At 46.3% G+C, this 10,283-nt stretch overlaps 1 protein-coding gene across 5 annotated transcripts in view; it reads left to right on the forward strand.

The window, feature by feature from the left end:
- The window catches only part of CSNK1G1 (casein kinase 1 gamma 1), a 197,612-nt gene extending 187,693 nt beyond the window's left edge, over positions 1–9,919 (forward strand). For 4 of the 5 annotated variants that reach the window (XM_047765870.1, XM_047765882.1, XM_047765898.1 and 1 more), the window contains one exon: positions 3,754–9,919. In XM_047765870.1, the coding sequence (XP_047621826.1) occupies positions 3,754–3,808 (55 nt within the window). In that variant the 3' untranslated portion in view covers positions 3,809–9,919. The remainder of the gene's footprint in view (positions 1–3,753) is intronic. The other variant, XR_007132945.1, reaches the window with a different exon arrangement.
- Positions 9,920–10,283: the final 364 nt, after the last annotated feature.

A 10,283-nucleotide genomic window follows, 5' to 3' on the forward strand; every position in this document is an offset into this window, starting at 1 on the left:
ATTGTTGTTTTGAGGTTTTTGTTTGTTTTTCCTCTCTTCTCCTCTCCTCCCCTGTCCCCCCGCCCTTCTCCTGTCCTTTCCTTTCCCCTCCTTATAAGAGGGTATAGTGGGCCAGGGGCTGACTTGGCTAATGAGTTATTGGATCCTGTCTTTTCCACTCCTGGGAAAGATTCCTGGAATGCATTCTTGGGAACAGCATGAGGTATATTGATGGGGAAGCCCTAAAGACTCCTTGTCGGGTGAGGCACATTTTTGCTCTGAGACAGAGCCCTCTCCCCACCTCTCTTCCTGGACACTGCCCGTGACTGCCCAGGTGCTCCTGAGCTAGTTGGCCTTTCGTGGGCTGGAATCGTAACTCTCCCACATCGTCTGCAGGCATGGGTATCTTTTGTTTGGTGATAACAGTCTGCTGGATGCGATGAATACCTTGTTTCTTTTTGTCTGCACTGTCTGGGTTGGGAACCAGTTTCTGTACCCTGACTGTGTAAGCCAAGTTGCGTACGGGGTTTCCCCAGGGACAGGGATGTATTGAAGATAACAATTAGGTTTTATGGAGATAGAATTTGTAATAGTATAGTATCAAAGAGTACATCTGGCCTATTTATTTAGCAAACATCTGTCTGTGTAATCTGGCATTGTCATGGTCTGTTTTTTCCTATGAGCTGTCACTCACATGATCCTAACTGCAAATAGAGGGCCTACTGTGTGCTCATCCACTCTGTGCTTGGAACTCTAGGGGGTCCCCAGGCCTTCCCCAGAGAGTTTAGGTATAGTCTACTTGGAGAGGTAAGACATACACACCTGAAAGACCCCTTATGTTACTGTCCCTTCAGAGGTGACTGTTGACAGGGACAGTCAAGGAAGACTTTATGGATACTGTGGGGCTTGAACCAGATATTAGAGCAAGGGAAGAGAGTACAAGTACAGCGAAGGAGAGAAGCACAGGCAAGGAAAAGCTGAGGGAGAGCCATTCAAAGAATCAGCTGGAAGAAAACCCAGGACCCAAGAAGGGCTCATCATCATTTGCCATCATTCTCTTCTGAGAGTAAGACATCCGTACAGTCAGTCAGTGGGCTCTGTCTGAGGTTGGACCAAGTTACCAGTCCTACTGCTGGTAGTCGTCACAGAAGCCAGAGAGCTGAAGAATAGACTGTGGAGCCTGTTTCCTCATGGGTAGAGTTGTTGAAAGTTTCTGCGATTGCTGAAGCTTTAACCGCAGTAACTAGCAAAAATTAATCTAGGGCTCTAAAGCACAGCTTACATTCTCCTCCAATCAGCTGAATTTAGCATTGCACATCAGGATATGGTATGCTTATAAACAGACATTAATTCTTTTTTTTTCTCTTGTCTTTTTGCCATTTCTTGGGTCACTCCTGTGGCATATGAAGGTTCCCAGGCTAGGGGTCCAATTGGAGCTGTAGCCGCTGGCCTATACCACAGCCACAGCAACACAGGATCTGAGCCGTGTCTGCGACCTATACCACGGCAACGCCTGATCCTTAACCCACTGAGCAAGACCAGGTATCGAACCCTCAACCTCATGGTTCCTAGTTGGATTCTTTAACCACTGAGCCACGATGGGAACTCCAGACATTAATTCTTATGAGTTGCTTTGGAGGAGGTAAAAAAGAATTGTATCATCATTTGAAATGAACCAAAACAGTATTTCCAACTTTTAAATTATTGTTCTTACTTAAAAACACAAAATCATCATTTTAGCATCCTCCAAAAAGACTTAGATATTGACTTAAATGTTAGTGATCTCTGTGAAAATCATGGTTAACTGAGAACAGGTAACTCTATTGAAATATCGATGCTCCCGTGAGATGTAATTTGCCTTCTTTAATAATTTCTGGACATTCAACTTGAAAAATGTCTTTTTTGTAAAGCATAAGTACAAAAAAAGACCTTTTAAAAAAAAATCTAGGAGTTCCCATCGTGGCGCAGTGGTTAATGAATCTGACTAGGAACCATGAGGTTGCAGGTTCGATCTCTGGCCTTGCTCAGTGGGTTAAGGATCCGGCATTGCTGTGAGCTGTGGTGTAGGTCGCAGACGTGGCTCGGATCTCGCATTGCTGTGGCTCTGGTGTAGGCTGGCGGCTACAGCTCCGATTAGACCCCTAGACTTGGAAACCTCCATATGCCATGGGAGCAGCCCTAGAAAAGGCAAAAAGGCAAAAAAAAAAAAAAAAATCCATCCCCAGAGATTCCATTGAGGACTGTTTTAAACAATCAAAAATGTTGGTAGTTTTTATTTAAAAGAATTTATTCAGTCACTAAATACTCAGGACACTTTGTTTAGTGACTGTATTGATACCCATTAATAGTACATAACATGTCATTGATTCTCTTAGAAATTGTTTATTCAGACCCTCTGAAGCTCCTATTTCTAAAATCTCCGTGCTTACTTCATTCAGATATGGTTAAATCCCATCATTTTGTCAGTGAAAGCATTTATTTCTGCATTCTAAGAAACTTTCTCCACAGGTTTAGTAACTAATCCACTGGGTGTGGAAATACCATGGGGTCTGACTTAAAAAGGAGGGAATCCTAGCTACGCGGAGGAAATAAGCAACAGCTCTTTCTTTCTGTATGGCTATTTTGGGCATTAAATTCAGGATTAGGCAGAAGACCCAAAGATAGTTTTCTGAGGAAAGCTTTTCTTTCAAGGGTCCAGCAAGTCTGAGTTATATGTTTCCAGTGTTACTTCCTCCATCATATGGCATCGTTGATTCATCCACCACCTTCTACCCCTCATGTTCTCACTTCCTATGTGTCAGCTTCCTAGAAAGGACCTATCTTTTGCACCAGCCATGCCACAGCCCTCAGTCACCCCCTTCTGGAATAGTTGCTGCCTAATAAGCAAGAGACGCTTTCTGTTCCAAAGACAGCAGTACAGAGGGGGTACTCAGGCTAAGGATGTGGCAGAGCTGTGGCTGTGACCCAACAGGCAGCACTTAGAGGGCTTATGAAGGGATCGGGCCCCGACCACCCCCCTAAACAGGGCCAGTCCTTGCACCTGGTCTGGCACATCAGTAGCAGTCTCAGGAAGCTAAGTGGAGGAGGACTCTGCAACCAGATGCTTCCTGGTGATCAGCTGTGGCATTGATCCTCTCCGAAGGAAGAGTGGGCTGTGATGATTTTAAGTCAAGAGACCTGGGCTTACACAGTTAGCAGAGTCAGGGCTTCTCCTGCCTCCTCCAGGTAGCTGGCGGGGGGCGGGGATGAAGGGCAGAGAGAATCCTTAATCCTTTGTTGGTAGCTTTGTGAGAGCCTCCTAGAGTTCCAACATCATACTTTTTGTGGCGTTTCTTTGCCGTAGCTTAGCCTCCATACCCACGGACCACTGAAGTTACCTTAAATAATTTTGCCTTCTGTATCAAGGGGCAGACAGTGCTGGCTATTCTTAGGCAGCCCTGAGGACCGCCAGCCTTGGTTCAAGACAAAAATCTGACATCCAGATTTGGGTGTTAGACTAGGAAATAAGCCTTCTTTATCCTTCTTCCAAAATCATCTCTTTCAGCCCTGCCTGGCCTGCAGTGCTTTGGTAATAGGTTTGGAATAAAGCAGCTCTTTCCGTTGGCTTTCCCAGAAGACTGCCCACTGCCTCCAGTGTGTATGCTGTAGAGGGTGGGAGGCCCTGTGGGTGGGTGTCAGGGGGAAATTCCATCCCTGCCGTAAACTGAGGCAGACAGAAATCTGTCGGAAGCTGCAGGCCTTCCTCACTGACTTGTGCTGTTCCTTGTGCTCCAGGTGCTGCTGCTTCTTTAAGAGGAAAAGGAAGAAGACTGCTCAGCGCCACAAGTGACCAGTGCCTCCCAGGAGTCCTCAGGCCCTGGGGACTCTGACCCGATTGCACCCGCAGCTCCTGCCATTTCTCATTGGAAGGGACTCCTCTGTGGGGGAGGGTGGAGATCCAAACCAAAAAGAAGAAAACAGATGCCCCCAGAAGGAGCCAGTGTGGGCAGCCAGGGCCCAGTGGATGGGAGGCTGTCCCTACCTGCCTAAGGCTCTGAGCAGGTCCCAGAGCCATTGGCCCTCCACCGCTTGCCCTTGGGGCTGCCTGGTTGACTCTCCCTCCTATTGTTTACAGTGAAGGTGTCATTCACAAAAACTCAAGGACTACTATTCTCTTCCCTCCCCTTAGTTTACTCCTGGTTCTTGCCCCACCCTCAGCCCTCTCCAGCAGAAAAGCTATTGAGTTGAAGGCTTTGTCCGCCGAAGGAGCTTAAGAGGCTGGGGGTGTGGCCAAGAAGGTAGGGGGAAGATGCAGGCCTGGGCTGGAGAGGGCCCATTCCCACCTACCGGCTGCGTCTGGCAGTGTGGCTCCCTCTTCCCCGGCACCTGTGCAGCCTCCATCCCCAGCTGGCCCGGGGGCTGCAGGTTACTCCCTCCTTCCCTTTTGTGAAGTTACACTGTAGGACACAAGCTGTGAGAAATCTGCAGTCTACTGTCCCTGTGTGTTAACGTTCTTAGCTTTCTTGACAAGCAAACTCTGTTCTCCAGTCGTAGAACGTTGCGAATTGTTCTGAGCAAAGGAAAAACTGACTTTATTGCACTTTTGTTTTTTTTTAAACAAAAAACATGGCAGATGCATATTGTGTCTGGTTATCTTCGGAGTTTTACTTTTTTTTCTGTTTTGAGGGGGATGGGGCCAGCCAAGCCATTCGAAAGAATATGGGTCCAGAGGACATTCTCAATGGAAAGAGTTGGGTCCGCAGCACCCAGAAGAGAAGCCAAACTCTCTGTCATTCTGAGTGAACACTCGGGTTGGCAAGGAAACATACTTGAATTTTCATTCATCTTCTCAGCTGTTGTAGAATGTCCCTACCAGAGCCTCTTGACCTCATCAACCTGCAGTTTGGACAGCCCAGCTCTCCAGCACGTGGGATGAGCCAGCCAAGCCAGACTGTGACCAGGAGACAGTTCATCCCAGAGAAGGAGATGCTTGACTCAAAAATCTGAAATGTCTGTTTCATCCACTGCCAGGGATTTCCAACTAGATAGCCATGTGACTTCCTTAATGACTTGGGGGACAAAATTAGTGATGAAGCAGTACCACCATATTGCCACTAGTGGACAAGAAGGAAAGTGATCCTGCCTTCCAGCTACCAGAGGAACCTCAGGATTTGGCTCATCACAGGGCCAGGAAATAAAATTGGTGTGTACTTTTTGCCCCAATAGCTGAGTTACCCCATTTGAGCTGGTCTGTCTCATCAGAAACCAATCACCTGCAGATTTCCTCCCAGCAGGTCCCTAGCAGCAGGCTTAGGACTCAGCACACGGGGCTGTAGTAAACAGGAGGGTAAGATTGGTTTATGCTGGAAAATTCCAGGGGAAACGAGGCTGAAATGAAAGGTCTGAAATTGCCTTCTCACTTGAACATAGGCTCCTGCCAGATAAGACGGCCACACAACCAGAGCTTGTTCTCCTAGTGCACTCTCTGCCTCCCACGGTGTGGTCACACGACATGCTGCCATGAAGAGTCTTGGTTCCTCGTCCACTGCTTGAAAAGTCACTGATGTATGGAGTTAGTCTTCTCATGCTTGACTTGCATTTGAGTGGCTTATCCACACAGTGACCTTTCATTCCAAATGTGATAGTGGAGAAAGGATTAATTACATCAGGGAATGAAGTCTTGGATCTGGGAGTAGAAAGAGCTAGCCATGGAGGACAATGGCTGGTGACTTAGTCTGGGGGTTTGGGGAACGCAGAAATCACTGCTTCTGGCTCAAGGTATAGGGCTGTCTTTTGGACTGGAGGATGTGGGCATACTTTCTGGCAGTTGTTGTTGCCTACCAAGTCCCTTGATGTATCTTATGTAGAGCAGAAATAGCAGCAGTAGTGTGGATCAGAGCTACTGTGCTTCAACTGTGCTCCATTGGGCCTTGGCTAGGCAATATCACTCCAAACCTGCCTCGCTCATGCAAGGATTGTAATCTTTCATTTATTTAGAAGAAAATTTCCTATAAGCAAAATGGAATGGCTGGGAGATGCAGTGTCACATCCCTTCCTCACAAGGATTTAGAATATTGGGTTTGCCCCCTTGACATTAGCTATTAAGGCACTATCACTGAAAACTTATATAGTTTTTCAATTGGCATTTGGGTAACTCTGACTTCTTGTATAGAATCTTTAACTTCCACATCCCTGTATAGAAAATGTCGTGCCTCTCAAGGAAGGACAAAGGGAATTGGTGATGACACCTGGAGCATCCCTGGCACTGCGTACCCCACTAAGTGCCTGCCTGCTCCCACTTCCTCAAAAAAGCAAAGGCAGTTACCAGCTTGGCTGTAGGGTAAACCCTCTTATAGCTCGCTTTGTGACCTCTTGGGGTATCTTGAATTTTTTTTAAGGGGCTAGCTCTTGAGGGATTGAACCTGAGCAGTTGTGGGGGGGGAGCGGTTTCCTTTCTAATGCACTATTCTCACTCGCTGTCCCCCCCACCAAAACTCTTATTAGATATTTGATTTTTCATAATAAAGGTGAAGAGCCCAAGTCCTTCTGGCATGCATGGTAATGGTGATCCTTCCATAGCCATAGGCACTCCAAGGTGGTCCCACACCTTTGAGAGATCCTGTTGTGATCTTCCTTAAAATTAGAAAAAGGATTCTCATCGTGGCGCAGTGGTTAACGAATCCGACTAGGAACCATGAGGTTGTGGGTTCAATCCCTGGCCTCGCTCAGTGGGTTAAGGATCCGGCATTGCCGTGAGCTGTGGTGTAGGTCGCAGATGTGACTCGGATCCCGCATTGCTGTGGCTCTGGCGTAGGCCGGCGACTACAGCTCCGATTTGACCCCTCGCCTGGGAACCTCCATATGCTGTGGGAAGCGGCCCTAGAAAAGGCAAAAAAAAAGACCAAAAAAATAAATAAAATGAATAATTTGGCCATCAGTTCAATCTCAGTCAGCAGATCCCATCAGGGCTCCCTCCCAGTCAGCAGATCCCATAGGGGCTCCCTCAGCCCCGTTGCTACAGTTGCTTAACTCTATTCCTCAACCAAGCCCTTGGGATTGGGCATTCCCTCCACCCACCGCCCACCCCCACCCACTTGCTCTATAGGTTTTGAGCTTCCTCCACTTCATAGCCATGATGCCCAGGGGTCTTTTCCTTTGGGATTGATGCCATCGTTTCTGAGTTAGCATTATGCTGTGACAATATTAGGAGTTCTCCCAAGCCCTGCAGTCCTTCAGGCATTGCTTCCTGAGGAGATTGAGGCAAGCAGGCCAGGAATCCACCATGACATAAAGGGTCCGTCCTTTATGACCAGTGTGTGACTGTGCAGTCTAAGCAGGTACAGGTCAATCACTTGCTATGCACCCCTTGATGTTTCCCAGTGATCTCACTCCAGGCTGCTCCACAGGGATAGCCCTGGTGTGCCAGCAGCAGCATGCTTTCAGGACTGTCTTAATTAACATCCTCCTGCCACTTGGGGTCTGTCTAGGAGGAAACAAGGTCTAGGAAGGTACAAAGCCAGGTGGCTAGGTTGGCCTTCAGTTAGAGCCCCATTTTACTTCAGAATGAAGGGCAATGGAAGACAGCAGGATCCTGAGGTTTCCAGTAGAAGTGCTGGCCTGTTCATTCTCAGTGAACTCCAAGTTCATAGTAACAGCCCCTGCCATTAGCCAGAAATTGTCCAGTACCTTTCAACCCAGTTCACTGGAAATGTACATTGGGAGTACATATTCAGTGTTGGTTCTCAGTGTTAGTAACCACTTCTGTCCTCAGAAATGAGTGATGGTAACATTGTGTCAGAGTGGTTACTGAAGATCATAGCCTTAACTTTTTTTATGCAAAAGATGTAACCTGTTCCCCCTCCCAGTGAGCAGCATGGCCTGCATTTTTTCAAAAATAAGTACTTCCATGGCAGCCTAGAAAGAATCTCCTCTAAGGAACTTCATCTTTTTCCTCATACATCTCTCCCATGTCCCAGTCACCTCTTCCATCTTCATAGTTAAACCAGTTTTCATTCCAGTGAATCGCCCTGACAATGTTGTCTCTAGTGTCAGGGCCATGTTAGGGCTAGAATTTATCAGATCAGGAGCTCACGGTGCCATACAGGCGACATTGCTGTTGCCAGGCCACTGCCACCATCCCTACCATTGCCCTGAGATGGGCAGATGAATTCTAAAAACCCTTAGTGAGCCAGGATGACTAGGCACCCCATTTGGATTGGCCTGAGCAACAGATACTTGTCTCTGGGGTTCTTGCTTTTGCTGACTCCAGGGCCCCAGGAAAGTCCCATAGAGAGGTTGATAGCCCAGTCTTCCCCACGATGGGTTGGTAGGAATCAAAATGGGATGCCTGTGGTTTTGTTTTCTTGGGCGGTTCTTTGTTTTTTGGTGGGGGAGGGGAGTGATTTTGTTTCTGAATAAGAGAAGAAACTATGGCCCCTCTGAGGGTTTGCAGAGTTTTTAGCAGTGTTTTAGCCACAAATAAGGAATCTTCGAAGTCTTTGATCAATTAAGCCGTCTTAAAAGTATGTTTTTCCTAATTCCTTTTGCAGGTGACTGAGTGCAAAAGAGTAGCTTTCTCCATTGTATTCAAAATAGTAAGTAGGTTCCCTGGATATAGACAGTAGTAGTTGACATATTTTCTCAAAAAGCAACTAGGAAGTCCACTCCAGTATTTGTAGCTCAGCTTGTATTACAAAGGAAAAAGTGAACATATACTCCATATATTTCTAGTTTGATTACCAAACTTAATGTTAGAAAAGAACCTCAGTTCTGTGGACAGAATTGATTTTGTCGTTTTTCTTCTTTTACTCCTCACAGTCATCTCTCCAGTGCCATCGCCACCTTCAGAGCAGATGGTTATCCATGGTTATAAAGGGGGATGCCGTGCAGTCATCCCGGTAACACACATGAGAGGACAGCTGTCCTGACTGCCCCTTCCCCACAAGTCCCCTCTCTCAGGGCACATGAGACATGGTCAGTGTTCCTCTTCTGAGCTCCAGACCAAATCCCAGGCCAGCCCTTAAACCGAAAGCTTTTTAAAGAGGCCTATCGGTCTTTCAGGAATGTCTCAGGAAGGTGAGCCATTTCTTTGGGGAGGGGGGAATATATTTACAGATGGGTGTGTCTGGTTGAATTTGTATGCGTGTGTGGGTGTGTGTGCTCGCGTGCTCACTCATCTGTGCATTTCACTTCCATAGACTCACAGCCCAGGCTGCTGGGACTGTGTGTTCCTGAATATTCCGGGAAATAAGTAACAAGTGAGTTTCTCAAACTAATGTGGCAGCTCTGGGAATGAGCCCCATTTATCAAGCAGAAGAGTAAACAGAAAAGATAGAGATGAAACCAAAAATATTATAAGCCCCCCCAATGGAAAATAATGTTGATTCATCAATTCCCATTGGATGTATTATGTGCTCTAATTTATTATGTTTATTATTTTGCCTATTTCTTTAATCTTTGCCCGTTGTACTTTTAAACATGTTGGGATACTGATTGCAATTCTGAAAGCCTAGATAATGTATAAATTAGCTGTGGAAATCAGTTTTAATTGATGCGTGGATGTGTTTGATTATTGTTAAATGCCTTTTTTAACCTTTTATTTTAGATATGTAATATCTAATTGTTTCATAAACCCTGGCACTGGTCTGCAAAGCTCAGCTGTGAAAATGAAACTTGTAGTATTTTTAAACATGAATGTCAATTTCAAGTGTATTTGAAATGGTTCCTCCAGGAGAGAGATTTATACACCATTAAGTAAAAACTCCTCTGCAGAGGAAGTAGCCTTCTTTGTAGAAAATGGAGATGGGCCTTGCTAATTGTCTCAGAGTAGCCTGTTTCCTAGGGCACCATGGAAAACATAAATGTGATCTTTACGTATACCTCTTCTCCAGTCTGGGGAGGAAAGGACTCAGTTTGCACCCTTTTTGTATGTAAAATAAAATGTCTTACCTTTCTTGGCTAATTTTGCTTGTTTGGTTGGTTGGTTTGCCTGGTTTTACTGTTTACTGGTTCATTTGTAACTAAGAATCCAGCTAGGACTAACTTTGATATGATTCAAGGCTCCAGTGAGTGAAAATAATGCCTGATACTTTGGCATTCTTGCTCCATTCTTCTGGGTTGAACATTGCCCTCTCCTATGGGTTACTCTAAAAATAAACATTGCTGGAGTTCCCCTCGTGTCGCAGGGAAACGAATCTGACTAGATACCATGAAGTTGCCGGTTCCATCCCTGGCCTTGCTCAGTGGGTTAAGGATCTGGCGTTGCTGTGAGCTGTGGTGTAGGCCACAGATGGGGCTCGGATCTGGCGTTGCTGTGCCTCTGGCTT

Source organism: Phacochoerus africanus, chromosome 2, assembly GCF_016906955.1.
Source record: "Phacochoerus africanus isolate WHEZ1 chromosome 2, ROS_Pafr_v1, whole genome shotgun sequence".
NCBI lineage: Eukaryota > Metazoa > Chordata > Mammalia > Artiodactyla > Suidae > Phacochoerus > Phacochoerus africanus.